This window comes from Ambystoma mexicanum, chromosome 6q, assembly GCF_040938575.1.
Source record: "Ambystoma mexicanum isolate Mex_15411 chromosome 6q, UKY_AmexF1_1, whole genome shotgun sequence".
NCBI classification, from domain to species: Eukaryota; Metazoa; Chordata; class Amphibia; order Caudata; family Ambystomatidae; genus Ambystoma; species Ambystoma mexicanum.
Window position 1 is genome coordinate 777,603,773 of NC_090937.1, and position 14,898 is coordinate 777,618,670.

General features: G+C 44.2%; 1 protein-coding gene across 1 annotated transcript in view; it reads left to right on the top strand.

Moving 5' to 3' along the window:
- LOC138516300 (uncharacterized) overlaps positions 1-14,898 on the top strand; it is a 1,253,275-nt gene that overhangs the window by 467,129 nt on the left and 771,248 nt on the right. Inside the window, exon 10 of the mRNA XM_069631312.1 lies at positions 6,710-6,774. Within this exon, the coding sequence (XP_069487413.1) occupies positions 6,710-6,774 (65 nt within the window). The remainder of the gene's footprint in view (positions 1-6,709; positions 6,775-14,898) is intronic.

Genomic DNA, 14,898 nt, shown 5'->3' on the forward strand with positions numbered 1-14,898 from the left:
CATTTTCTGCAGCGAGCTAAAGTGCAGAGGAAGAACAGTGTCTGAGCTCTTCCCATCAACCTTTGACAGTGTGAGAAGATGGCATTGCTGTCATACACTTCAATCCCTTCTACTCGCTTTTCAAAACTTCTGCTTCTCCCATGTCCTATTACTTGAGTCCCAGTGCCAAAAATCTAGCACATTTCAAAGCCTCATTATGAATCTCCTGACTAATGTAGGATAGTGCAAACAGGATGAGAGCTTTTGTCAAGCCGTTTATGTCAGGCAAGCCTCACATGGAACTGCCAGTGCCCTAACCCTGTGTGCCTTTCAGTGTCAACAGCCTGTTGGGAAAGGCAGCCAAGTGGGCCAATAACCCTGCTGAAGAGATTATTGTGTAACCTGTTAGTTCAAATCCTGTTAATAGGTGAGTTAATGAGTCTGCATCAGAGATATGTATTTAAGATAAAGGTAACATTCAATTGTAACACATATGGCTTAACATTTGACTTATCAAAAGAACTAGTAAATGTTCAGTGATTCAGAACACACACATTTCATCTGGGGTGCTCTACTTGTAATGGCTCATAATACACAACTCATCAGGGCTGGCATACCTGTGATTGCTCAGAATACACAGCTCTTCAGGGCTGCTAAGCTTGTAATGGCTCAGAACACACACCTCACCAGGGCCGCTATACCGGTGATGGCTCAGAACACACAGCTCTTTAGGGCTGCTATACTTGTAATGACGCAGAAAACACAAATCATCAGGGCTGCTATACCTGTATTTGCTTAGAACACAACTCTGCAGGGCCGCTGTACTTGTAATGGCTCAGAACACAGACCTCATTGGGGCTGCTATACATGTGATGGCTCAGAACAGACGCATCTCATTTGGGCTGCTATACTTGCAATGGATCAGAAGAAGCACATCCCATGAGGACTGCTATACGTGTAATGGCTCAGAACACACACATCTCATCTGGGCTGCTATACCTGCAAAGGCTCGGAGTACACAGCTCTTCAGGGCTGCTATACTTGTAATGGCACAGAATACACACCTCATCGAGGCTGCTACACCTGTAATGGCTCAGAACACACATCTCAAATGGGCTCCTGTACTTGTACTTGTAATGGCATACAGTGTTGGTAAAGCATCTGCATTCAAGCAAGTGCTGCATCTGGTCAGACACACCTCTAACTCTATAATTCCCAGCCTAATGGCCAAAAGAAGGTTTGCACACATCTAAAAAGGAGCACCCAATGGTAAAGCTGCACTAAATTTTTTAATCAAAAAGACATGAAGAGGGAAGGTCAGAATACGCCTCCCATCCTGGAAGACCCTCGAACAGGAAGAAGCACCAAAGAAAATATGGCTGCCGATCGTATGAGCTCACACCAATCCCCTCTACTCTGCCAATGGACAATGGGTAGCTGGGATCACTGACCAATCATGGGGTCCACACAGTGTAACAATTAGTTAGTAGTAATTTTCGGGGATGGTCCAAGCCTGACACCTGACGTGGCCTGATCCAATGAACTAACCTCTATATGGGCTTCTATGGGGGAACTACCAATAAGCAACCTATCCAGAGTGGAGTTAGGTTTTTGGAGAAGGGCCTGGAATGTGACGTACGTTGTGACGCCATTTACTGCCAAAACTGGCCTGCAAGTCAGGATTTGCTGCGAGGTGCCCGGAATCGCCGCTGTGCATGTGATCCCTGTGGTTTGTTGGCTGTACCAAACCTCAGTTATACCTTGCTACTTGTCTGGACCTTACGTTCTTTTGGGCTGGGAAGGAGTTAGACCTTCCATGAGTTCGGCACCCACAGACTCGGCAAAAGGCTCTTCCTGCCTGGGAGTTCACCCTAACAGGAATTTTCAGCTTTTTGGATTTTTATTGGTGCTATGTTAAAAGACAAACAGAAAAACAGGAGAGGAAGAGCAACTCTGAACCTAAGCAATACAGGAGAACAAATGTGTGGCGGGGAGGGAGAGCAAAGGGACAGAGAACATACTAGACAATCCAAAACAGCAAATCGAGCAACAGAAAGAGAGAGCAATGAGCTACATTATAGAGCAACAAAGAAAGTGAGAAGGGAAACAGTTAATAATAGGACAAACACACAATAGGAGTCAGGGATAGAAGCCGAGCAAAAGAGCCATTTGAAGACAGTAAAATAAAACACAGATCAACAGCAGGTGGGGAGAAATGGAAACAGAAAAGCAAGACTAGAGAAGGGCAGGCCAATAACATAAGAGACAGTGCAAGAACGATAATCAAAAGGAGTAACAACCACAACCGAGAAAATGAAAAACAGATATAGCCAAAGTAATGACACAAGGGAGGAAGAGGAGTTATATCAACTGATACAGCGAGATATAGGAGGAAAAACACAACAATAGAATGCAGAGATAGGAGAGGCGAGTGACAGAGAAAAAGACCGCAAAATGTGGCGTCACAACACTTAAGGGTGAAAAGCAGAGCGTCAGAAAGTTAAAGACAGGGGAAACAAAGTAGCAAAGGCAAGGAGAGATGGAGCAAAAACATGGAGTGGCTGTCAAGCAGGTAGTGTCAGGCAGCAACAGTAGGCACGAGAGGCAGAGAAGTGATGCTGGTAGAGTGAGGGACTTGATTTATGAATCACCTAATGTAACTAGCTGGCATCTGTAGTAACTCCTAACAGGGTTTGTGCCAAAGTATCATGAAGATAAAGCTGGGTAGTATGCATCTACAAGGTTATTGTGTGAGGAAAATGTTTTCCATAGGTGCAATACAATATTTAGAACCACTTTGAAATACAGCTGTTTTGTCACTTATGTTTTCCAACAAAGTTTTAATTTTACGCACAAATTGGATAGTTGACAGACACGTTTTACTCTCTTGCGAAGGAGGAAAATAATTTTGACTCCCTTGAAATTGGATTTACTCTCTAGTTCTAAAAATTGGGAGTAAAATACTCACTCCAAAATTTTATCTGGAGCACTGCATATATCCTTCAGCTTGTGAGCCAATGTTGTCTGGCCGTCTCTGAGGCTTTCATCTGAATTTCCTATGAAGCATTCCGGGGTTGCTTGAGCACCTGCGTGGAGTGTGTAGCCAAATATTCCTCCTCTCATATTGCTTTTTGCTCTTTCTCCTATTTATCTCTGAGGCTAATGTGTTTCTTATGCCTGCCTATTCCTAGGACCTTTCATCTTAACAGTGCTCAAAAGCTATAGTATATCCTTCCTCTCTGTGGATGCCTGATTAAAATACTCCACTATGGGTGCTGCAAGAGAATCCCCTATTTCTCAGTTCTTAGGATGGAAGGCATGGAATTTGCATGTCCTCTTAGCAGTGTAACAGGAAAGGAGCTTGATCTTTCTACCATCTCAATATTGTGTAAATCCTGAAATTGAAGGAGTACATACTTAATCCTGGAGAAAAAAGGGTGGGCCGTGGAGACGCCACCATGCACCCTTAAGCACCAACATAGCCATGAATGTGGCTAACCTAGTGCTCTTCTTCTCAGTTTTCCGCCCCATACAGAGCATGCCCTCACAATTATTCATCACCTCATTAAAATTGCTCACTGAAAGTTCTTAGCCTTCTGGAACCTCCGACTTCAACCCCCTGATGTTGTCAAATACATCAGGGTTGGAGAAGAATAGACCTTTTTGAGGAGAAACTATCACTTCCTAAGCTCCTGGTAACTATCAATTATCTCCATCTGGGTTCAGCTCTTACCTTGTGCACCTTGAAGCGTACGCTTTGTTTGATCATGAGAGCCACCTATGTCCAGTGCTTCTCTGTAAAATGTCATTATTGACTGCTGGCCAAATCACTGATGAACTTCAACAAAACCAATAAAGGCACATGCTATACCAAAATAGTTTTTTAAAATATTTAGCTGCAGTGTGTACATTCCACAGGAAAAGCAATAAAGATCTTTCATAACACTCGGATCACAGAGTTAAAAAAAGCCATTGTTTTTAAAAGCTTAGATTTCTTGAACCTCTGGATATATTTTGATGGTACAGTTTTTTGCTGAAGTTAATATCGGAGCAGAGATGATGATTTGATTTAATTGGATTTAGATTACTTTCTAAAGCACCTCAAACAGAATAAACTGCATTCAAGTGCAGCAATGCTAAGAAGAACTCATCCACACCAGTGTCAATAATAATTATAACCCGAGGTCAATGAAAGGCGGCACAGTTAAATTAACAAATACATCTTTAAGGCCTTCGATAACAATGCAAGTGAGGAAATACATCGGATGTCTAGGGGTAGTGAATTCCATGGTCTGGGTGCATAAACAGAAAAAGCATCTGTTGCCCCAATGGACACATCTGGATGGCGGGGTCACTAATAGGTGTTTACCATAGAATTGTAAAGGACGCCTCATTACATAGTAAACAATCCTAACAGATAACTATCTTGGAGCTAAATTGTGTAAACACTTAAAAACCATGCAGATGATTTTAAAATGAATCCTCTGCTTGACAGGAAGCCAGTGAAGTGACCTGCATAGGAGTGAGATAGAAACATTTTTGGGTGCCTTAAAAATCATTCGGACTGCAGCATTCTGCACTCTCGTGAGCCAATTAATTTGTCCATCAGGAATGCCATGAGTTGACCAATCCCATAGTCCAATTTAGAATTAACCAACGCTCCCACTACATTTGCATGTTCTCTCTGAGGGATGAAAAGGAGGGTGTGCCATAAAAGACGTAAAGAATAGAATACCGATTGTACCTTGGCTCCTACTTGCTGCTTGCAGCCAAGGTTGGACTTCCATAGGCACCCCAGGTTTTTGACCGTGGGAACGTTTGTCAATGATGATCCAAGGACGCATGGTGGGGGCGGATACCTGGAGTGATCCGCCAAGAGATGTTTGGGCTCAAACCGGATCAACTCTGTTTTGTTAGGGTTCAATTGGACCCTGTTATAAGTCATCCACTGGCCCACCTCCTCAATGCATTGCACCACACTATCACCTAAATTCAGGTATCATCTGCATAGGAATGATACCCCAAATTGTATTTCCTAAAGATGGCCATTAATGGCTGAAAATATAAATTAAACACCAGCAGTGATGGTGAAGAGCCTTGTGGGACTCTACAGTCCAATTGAATTGCATAGGATAGGTGTCCTGCTCTTTTTACTCGCAGGTAACAATTGAAAAGAAATCATCTAAACCAGTCCAACGTGTGATCTGTGACTCCACCCACCATGACATGACAGACAATAAAAATCTTATGGTCCACTTTGTTGAAGGCTGCAGAGAGTTCAATCATCAGCAGCAGTGAAAGATCCCAGTCATCAGCAGTTTTTAGGATGTCATCACATACTGCCACCAAGGCACTCTCAGTTCCATGTTAAGGGCGAAATCCTGATTGAAAGGTGTCAAGCAATGACAACTTTTTAACATATTCCTGAAGTTGGCCGGTGACTACTTTCTCCAGGATTTTGGCTAGCCAAGGGTTGCCAGCCACAAGACGATCATTCTGGAGATCATTGGCATCTAGTGATGGCTGTTTCAACAATGGTGAAATTGTTGACAGTTTAAAGTCAGAAGGAAGTGAGCCTTGATCTAGAGAAAGGTTAACAAAGGTGGTAATGAACTGGGCCAAGGACTTGGCATGCATTTGTGCTGCACATGCTGGGAGAACATAGAGAAGGTCGTTAGTCGGTTTCACGTTTTATTTAAAGTGAGATAATCATTTTTGGGGTAACTCGGCTAAAATCGAATTGTACATCTGCCTGTGAGGTTATACCCATCATAAGTTCAGGCTGAAGAGAGACTAGACCAATCTTCTCCTGAATAGATTTTATTGTGTTTACAAAACAAAGCATTAGCTTGTTGGATCAAAGGTGTTGTGCCAGAGAAGATGCTTGTAGGATTTAGGAATTTCGAAATAGTGGAGATGTTCTCTGGGTTTAGTCAATGAAGTTAAAATGTGATTATGGAGGAACTTTCTTTTAGCTTTGAATATAGCTATCTTGTACCTTTTTATGGCATGTTTTGCTTTTTCCCATTTGATTTACATTTTTGGATTTCCTCTGAACTCTTTCTAATTTACGACACTGTTGCTTCAGCCTAGCTATAAAAGAGGCGTACCAAATATGTCACAATTTTTGGGGTGCTCTAACTTGACAAGGATCAGAGCCTTTGCTTATTAGTTTCATCTCCTTGGAGCCATTCATGGAAAATTGCTACCCAGACTGGTATTAATGGATGCTAAGGCATCCGCTAATTCTTTCCCAGAAATCTTGAGAAGATCTTTCTCATTACGGTACCGTAGAACTGCTTTCTTTTGGGTGATGCTATGTTTTCCTAGTATTACTGAAAGAGAAGAATCTGATGAAATGAAATTACACGCTCATACATTTCTACATAATATTCTTCCCCAAATTGAGGATCACGGCAGACTCTAGATTTATGTCTGCAGCTTCTTTAACGGTTTGCATCTCCTGTCAGGATTGAAAAGAAGAGATTCTTGTGAAAAGGGAAAAGGGGGATTTCCGTTTAATGACCATGCTGCTAATGTTCCCTATTAAAAACTTGGGTAGCAGTTAGGGCCTACATGTTCACACCTATTATATTTTCATTACAGTATGTGTGAATATTGGAGCACATTGTGTCTCTTTATTTTGTGTCATTGTCTCTAAGAGAGTAGAATTATTTTTGTATTTTTACAATTGTCTATAAACACATTTTAAATCTTGTTTTCTTTCCAGGTGCTGATGGGGGTGCAGTCACAATTAATCAAGCCAAGGGTTCTCCACCCACCAAACTTTATAAGGTTTGTAGATTTCTTTTATTTGTGATGCTCTCGTCAAGGAGAGGGACATTGATTTGTAGTCTGTGATGATATACTTGCTAGTAGGTATGTACTTTTTTTTAACACATTGTGTTGAAATGCCCAGTTCTCTTGGTGCTATTACTTGTGACTCAAAATAAACATAGCCTTTAGTCACATGGGGACTCTAAAGCATATCCGTTGTATGGCCATTAACCTGCTTTTTGATCTTTATCTTATGACCACTAAATTTTAAGATGTTTCTAGAGCCCCTCTATCAGGTCACTCAGTTTTCAACAGTGCTCGTAGTAGATATTGTTGTGTAGATAACATTGCTTCCATTCTATCTCTTTTAGAGATTGAATAATCTATCCTTCTTTCAGTGTATTATACTTTTCCGTTCTCGGTTTACAACCAGTTATCATGCTGTGCCTTACATGAGCACGATAAACATGGATGCTTATAATCATCCCAGTCAATTTGATGGCTAATGTAACCAGACTGGCCCTCATTCTCTATTTTATTCCTATTGCTCCTCCTCTGCCTTCAGGTTCACTGGCCCAGTGGTGGCACAGATCCTTACCTGTTCTTGGCTCAGGTTTACTGGTGGAGCGTATAGGATGCAGGCCCCTCAGGTGTAACGTTGCCAATGCCTGCAATGTTACGGGGCTATTGTCCTCTATTTGAGTACCTTCATTGCGCGTACAAATTCTCCTATAGATATGTGGGCAGGGTGGCCCATATGTAATGGGATGATCTGTGGATAAGGTATTTGGTTCTAAACCCAGTGTTGTCCCCATGTGGAGCCTGCCCACTCAAGAGGGGCAGGTTATACAACTTGATACAGTACAAATGTGTCGGGTGAGAAGCTCACAAATATGGGATTGGCCAATATGGGATTGGTGGGTAATCTCACTGCAACAGGGTTTTAAACTATCTGTAAGTGCGCATTCCCACCTTATGGTTATTGTGGTAAAATTGGTATTTCCTGTGCACATTACAGATTTGCTGTGTTGTCTGAAAGAGTTTGTATGGCAACAGTACTCCTTTCAGGGTCCCTTCTCCAAGTTGGCAGAAATTCCCAAAAGGGGCTGTTCTTGGAGACAGCCAAAACTAGTACATGCGTAGAACATTGGTTGAGGCAATTTTCTGAAACCCAATAGCATTCCTACACTGATCATTTGGCTAATACATGCCTATGTTTTTAACCAGTGGGTAATCTGTAACTATCATGGAATAGATGCAACACATGTAGCACCTACTGCTATGCAAGTACAATCCTCTGTGGGAACCTGATGACGATAATGCTTTTGAGGAAACTAAAATATCTCCGTCACTATCACTGCTATCTATTTCTACATGCTGGGGAGGACAATTACACATTGTCCTTTCCCACACGTTTGCTGCTAACATTTGACACTTGATGATTGTAACAGTTCAGCTAAGAACCGCTGTCTTCCAATGTCTTGTATCTATTTCCTGCTTCTCAAATTATAATGCAAAGTTGTAGCTGTTCACCGTCTCGAACACCAAACTTCGGGCATGGTTTGTAAAGGCGCTGCTGGTGGTGATGCAAAGGCAGGGAGCTCCTTCTGCCTTTAAACGTGAGATGCGCGCACCCACGTTGGTAGTCCCTCAGAGCGGACTGCTGTAAACAATGTCAGGATCACCACAAAGTGTCCCTTCCACCTGGGCTCCAAAGCAGATTTCCCGGCGTTTACTCGTACATAGACAATATAACTGGGCTGTATGTCATGAAGTGTCTTGGTCGGCTGTTCTTGGGATGAGGCAGAGATATGTGAATGAAGAGACTGCAAAGCAAAGGTCAAGGAAATAAAATACTGCAGCATAGAATCATCAGACAATGGGACAGATGAGAGTCCTCCTGCTGCCAAGAGCATGGGACGTGCAGTGACAATTTCATGAGGGGAAAGACCAGTGGTTCGATTAATGGATCCCCACATGTACATTAATGCAATAGGCAGAGCTTGGAGCCAGTTAAGTTGGCTATCTCCACAGATATTTGCCAGCTCACTTTTAGGATATACATTTTTCCTTTCCACACATGATGACGTCTGTGGGTAGGTATTGAGTGTGTAGTTTATGTTCAATGCATAGAGCTTAACAGACAAGAGATATTAGAGTACTGTTAAAATGGGGGGCTCTGCATCTTTCTTTAGAGACAGGGATTCATCATTTTGGTATAAAATTTTGCAACAAGTGTTTAGCTACTGCCTGACCCTCATCCCTCTTACAGGGGTATGCCTCGACCCATCCGCTGAATATGTCAACCACTACTAGGTAGGTGCATGAGTTAAGAGATGGTGACATATGGGCAAAGTCAATTTGGAGGACCTGAAATGGGCCAGCCAGGGTCGGTGCTAACCCGAAATGGACCTTCTGGTTTCCCCTGGGATAAATTAGTGGCATTTGGAACATTGACAACCGTCTGACGTGCTGCCTCTGAGAAACCTGGAGCCCACCATGCCGAATACACCTGTGAGACCATAATTTGTTCATTCACGTGTGCTAATCCATGCACACTTCTAACTGAAACTAGCTAACTGAAAAAGTGCTTTTAGAAGCACTGTAGGCTTCCCTTCCTGTCTCCAAATCCCCTGTGTCCTTTACTGCTCCCTTCTTTTACCACCTGGCCTTCTCCTTTTTTTAGGCCAGTGTTTGCAACTTGCTTAAACAGTCTGTCACATACAACTGACTGTCGCTCACATATATAATGGCCATGGTTTCAGGGGTGCTCGGCGTGCTACATGTCGGTGGAATTATGTCCAGGGCCACTCCCCGTGTCGTGGGGTCAGTTTATTGATTACCTTTGGAGATGCTTTCTTCCCCTTTTGTATGTGCAGAGCATTTAACAATTGTGATGTTTGTAGGCAACAAGATCGCTTCAAGGAGGGCTGAAATGTATGGGCCATTAAGAATTGGTGTTCCTGCTGAAGTCAGAAACCCTTTCTCTTTCCAAATTAGACTAAAATCATGAGCTACACCCCATGCATATCTGCTGTCTGTGTGTGTGGTGAGTTAGCAGATGCGAGATGCCATGCATATGTTAAGGCAATGAGTTCTGCAACTTGGACTGAGGTAGGAATGTGTGTCAATTGAGCAATTAAAACAACAAACTCATCATTCAGCAGCAGGAAATGTAGATAAGAGAGCACCAGGAAGGAAGACTCAAGGACGACTCGTCTAGGAAAATAATGCACCCTTCTTCCAAAGGAACCTCTTGTATGTCAGGCTTGATGGTAGTACATTGATAAACAACAGACTCACAGTCATGAAAATCTTGATCAGGCAGCGCAGACACTGGCAACAATCAGGAAAGATTGTTAAAAAGCATTTGTTCATAGCGCAATAAGTGCTGCTATGTAAGATGCTAAAGAATGCACAGTGTGTGGACCCTAACAGTTAAGGGTGATCCTAAAACAATAGCAGTTGCCTTTTCGGTGAGCAGTACAGATGCAGAAACTATCAAACAAGCTGGAAAACGTAAAGCCACAGTATCAAGGTGTTGCAAAATAAGCAATGGGGCGTGACCTACCCCCAGGGTCCTGTGTGAGTGCACCCAATAAAACGCCTGAGCGTTTGTGGCAATGAAGAACAAATATTTTGTCATAACACGGTAAACCTGACTCTGAGGCAATAGATAATGCATTTTTCAATGCTTCAAAATCCTTTGTAAACACCGATGTGGAGAGTTTCATTTGGGGTCGTCCCCCTTGCATGCATTTTGCAAACTCTGTGCCAAAATTGCATAGTCCAAAATACAAGCCCGACAGTACAATTCGACACCCAAGAATGATCTTAATTCAGCTTTTGGTGTGTTATGGAGACATGGTTATTATGACATTTACTCTGGATCGATCTAAGGCCCGATGACCAGGCGTTAAGATGTGTCCCAGGTATTTTACTTCCGACTGACACAACTGCATCTTTGATGCGCAGTCTAGTTAACAAATAATAAGCATCCTTTTGTGCCACTTCTTGATCAGGGAAGCAAAGTAACAAATCAACATTCTGAACGAGTGTGGAATCTCCCGGGAAGCAAACAGATGCTGTGTAACACCAGGCAGACGTACTCAATAACCAATGTCAATTCTGCGCAAAGGCAGTGGAATCGCTTTGACATCTGGGTATCGGATGTGGAACCCTAGTAAATCAAAGGAGTCAATTTCTGGGGAAATATGCTCCAATTAATGGTAATATGGAAGATTGGTGGCAGACTCTTCTATCAGGCAGAAGTTTTAAGTTAACCTGCTCAGCAACTGACTATTTTGATAATATATTGTTGAAATAGCGGTGCAGTTTTATATACCTGTGATCAGGTCCTAAATGATGATGTAACTTATGATTTTTGGTTTCTTCTGTTCTTTTAGGAATGGACACGACATGACAGGAATGTAATATAAAGTTTGTAATAAACTAAAATTTACAATAAAAAAAATGCAGGGTCTTGAGGTAGATGAATGCATGAGCCGTGTGGTCTGTAAAAGATTGTCGCACCCATTGCGCTGAGGGAGTCCATACCCAAAAGATCTCTAGGGTAGTGAGATGAATCTGATGGAGTCATCACTGATTTCCCAGCTGTGACCTCCTCCCATGTGGCCAGGGGACGGCAGCTGCTACCTGATCCTGACCCTGGGGGCGGCTATAGGAGGGAGGATCACATGGGAGGAGACAACCTCCGGGAGATGTCATGGCTTCATTGGCTGAGTCATGGTATCCCCCATTTGCCCTTGAAGATAATCCTCCCATACCTAATACCCTCATGGCCTATCGTCACACGTCTACACCATAGGAAGAATATGAAATCCTTTCCCCAAATGATATAGACCACACTTCCAACTTTGGTCTACCTTGTGAAAATTACAAGACCACTTTCTCCAGTAACATTTATTCATCATCCATCACTGATTTACCATTTAGAACTATTGGAAATGATCACACAGGCTTGTTTACCCCATCACCAGCAATGGACCTCTTTTCCCAGAATCACCCTAATACTGGGATTAAGCTTTTCTTCGTCCCAGTATTATGGTGATTCTGGGCACAGTGTAGAATGGAAGAAGCTTCAAGCCCAGCGAGCGCTGTAGTTGTTTTGGGCAAACACTGGTGCCCGGGAAATTTAAAGAACAGAAGCAAAGAGCTAGAGGCTGCTGTTGGCAAGAAAATGTTTCACCTCTCCATGAGGCTCAAGGACCAGAGAGGCTCAAGCAGGTGTGGTGAAGCCAGGAGGCTCACCATCCAGGAAGAAGGGAGGTGCTGCAAGTACGGGACGTGCTGCAGAAACGCACAGAGCTGGTGAAAGACTCCTGGTTATTCGCAGACCACAGAAAGCAGCACCTTACATACCGAACATGAAGCAAAGCGGCCGTGTGGAAGAGACGCTGCAAGAAATGGGAGGACATAGGGTAAGCACTCGCGAGAGGAAGACAGGCGGTGTACCTTCAGTGGTCAACCACAAATGAACCCGAGAACGCCAACAAGAGCCAGTAAGTCAATATGATATGATATGGCATTTGTAACGCGCCTATACACAAGTGTTTCAAGTGTTTCAAGGCGCGACGAGGCAGGGAGGGGGGAACAAGGGAAAGACATACAACGATCCTACTAGGCCAGGTGTCATTCAGATCGCGCAAGTGCAGGGGTAGGCGGAAGGGAGAAGGGGGAGGGGAGGGGGGAAGTGCAGTACAAAGTAAGTAGAATAAAATAAATAAGGGCCAGCTGGTGGCAAGTGCAAGGTAAGGAAACGGGGGCTGTAGGGATACAGAGACAGTCCCGCAGTGCAGGGGTTGCCAGGGAGGCAGTGCAAGTGGAGAGTGTCTGGGCCCAGGACCGAGGTCGGCGAGAGTGGCCCAGTTGCAGATTCCGTGCAGATTCAGCGAAGAATTAGCAGGGGAGAGGGAGAGAGAAAGCAGAAGCAAAGAGGAAGGTTTTGAGGTGCTTCCGGAACCGGAGATGGTTCTCCTCAAGTTTCAGGGAGGCAGGAAGGCTGTTCCAGAGGGAGGCCCCTGCCGCGGAGAGAGATCTACCCCCAGCTCGTTGCTTCGAGAAGCGGCTGACCCTGAGGGAGTTGGAGACGGATGAGCGAAGGGCTCGGGAAGGAAGATATTTAGGGAGAGAGAGTTGAAGGTATTTAGGCCCCAGGCCCCAGACGGCCTTGTGGACAATGCAGAGGGTTTTGAACTTTATCCTCGCAGTCACTGGGAGCCAGTGTAGAGACTTCAGTCCTGGAGAGATACGGTCCCTGGGCTTGAGGCCAAGGACAAGTCTCGCAGTTCTGTTCTGGATGAGTTGCAGAGGGTGTAGAGTGGAGGCAGGAAGATTAAGATAGAGGCTGTTGCAGTAGTCCAGCTTTGAGAGAACCAGGGCTCGTGAAACTGTGAGCTTCTGGGGGGAAGGAGAGGAAGGGAAGAATACCTCTGAGGAGGTGCAGCTGGTAGTGTGACTTCTTAGTCAACCCAAGGATAACAGGCACACCAGGTGTTTCGGGGACGGCTCCAAATGCGAACAATAGTAAACAGAGCACCAGAAAGAGAGAAAGTGAAGAGAATAATTTTAAAAAGGGGAAGTGAATTGCAGTCAAGACCCTTACTAGTATGTGAATGCCAAAAATATAGGGAACTCGAAGCAAATGATATATCAAGAGCATATATTATCCAACCAAGTACATGTACAACTGTACAAGTGGATGGAAACTCCTTGTGAATTCAAGAAACCCTGGCAGGAGAGTATACCAGGCAATTACGAGTGTGTGAAAATTAGAAGCCCTGGCCATACCAGTCAGTGTGCCGTTCAGGCTTCCACAGCCTCTGTTCTTCTCACGCAGAGGTCGGGTAGATTGCTGCTGGCTCTCCTTCAGGTCTGCGACAAGCAGAGTTCTTCAGCGCCCCACAGCTCCTGCTTGCGCCTGACACCGAGGGTGCGCATGACTTCCCGACCTTCTCTGGGCCTGCCTCGGCCCTGGCGTCTCTGGTCCTCGCCTGACATGCCTACCTACATTCACGTCTCCTGCTCCTGTCTCTCCAGCTCACCAGCTTGCAGCTCCAGCCGGCTCCACACTCCAGCCTGTTCTGCAACCCCTGTTATTGTGAAAAGCCTGCATTTTTATATCCATTGGACTTACTAAGTGACCACAGGTGGTGGTCATTGAGTCCAATTGTCTGACCATAGTTAAAGGGACATGCCTCATCTTTACAATATTCTACAAGCCTCTTCCTCATCTCAGTACTATAGTGGTGAAATGGCTCACTAGTGTCCACCAAGCTTAGTTGCCTCTTGCTCGTCCGAGTACCATCATGGGTAAAATGATTGAAAATGTGGGGAGATTTGTTACAATAGCCCATAAAGGCTGGGGGAGGGATGGACTGGTCTTCACAGGGGAAAGGGGGATACCATGTCTCGCCTGTGGATATCCTCGCTCCAATCCCCAAGGACCCTTCACCCAGCAAATCCTCCCTCGCTTCTCCAACCCCAGGATCATGATCCAAAGAAATGGCTTTTCCCTGACCACCTGAGAAGAGGATCCAAACGGAGTAGGTGGGAGGATACCCTCGAGGTTCTCACCCATGCCTCTCGAGTGCAAGGAGAATTGGCTACAATTGAACACAGTGAAAGCAGAGGTAATTATTTTTCAACTCCCTGAAGAAAATGCAAGAATTTTCCTCCCGTCATATTTAGATACTCCCCTTTCCATTAAAGACACAGATAAAAGTCTTGAGGTAAAAGGGGATAAAGCACTCTTCCCCCAAACCGTGGTTAGGGGCCACTGTCAAAAGTGTTTTTTCTAACTTTCTCAAATGTATAATCAACGTCCTCACTAAAAATGATCTGTGGAGGGTGATAGAAGACCTTCTCATTGCCCACTTACACTACTGCAATGGGCTCTATGCCGGGATCCTAAAATTCCAATCGAGGGACTGCAGTTAGCACAGAATGCTGCTATCTGACTAGAAGATGTCTGAGGAAACGAGACCATGTCCCGGTACCTAGCTCATGGGGATTCAATGCATGATTCACAAAATCTTGTAGGCATTTGCCAATCTGCACTTAGCTCCGGTTCCTTCAGTTTTCCTAAAATAGGATAGGAATAAAGGGATTGAGTACAGGAAC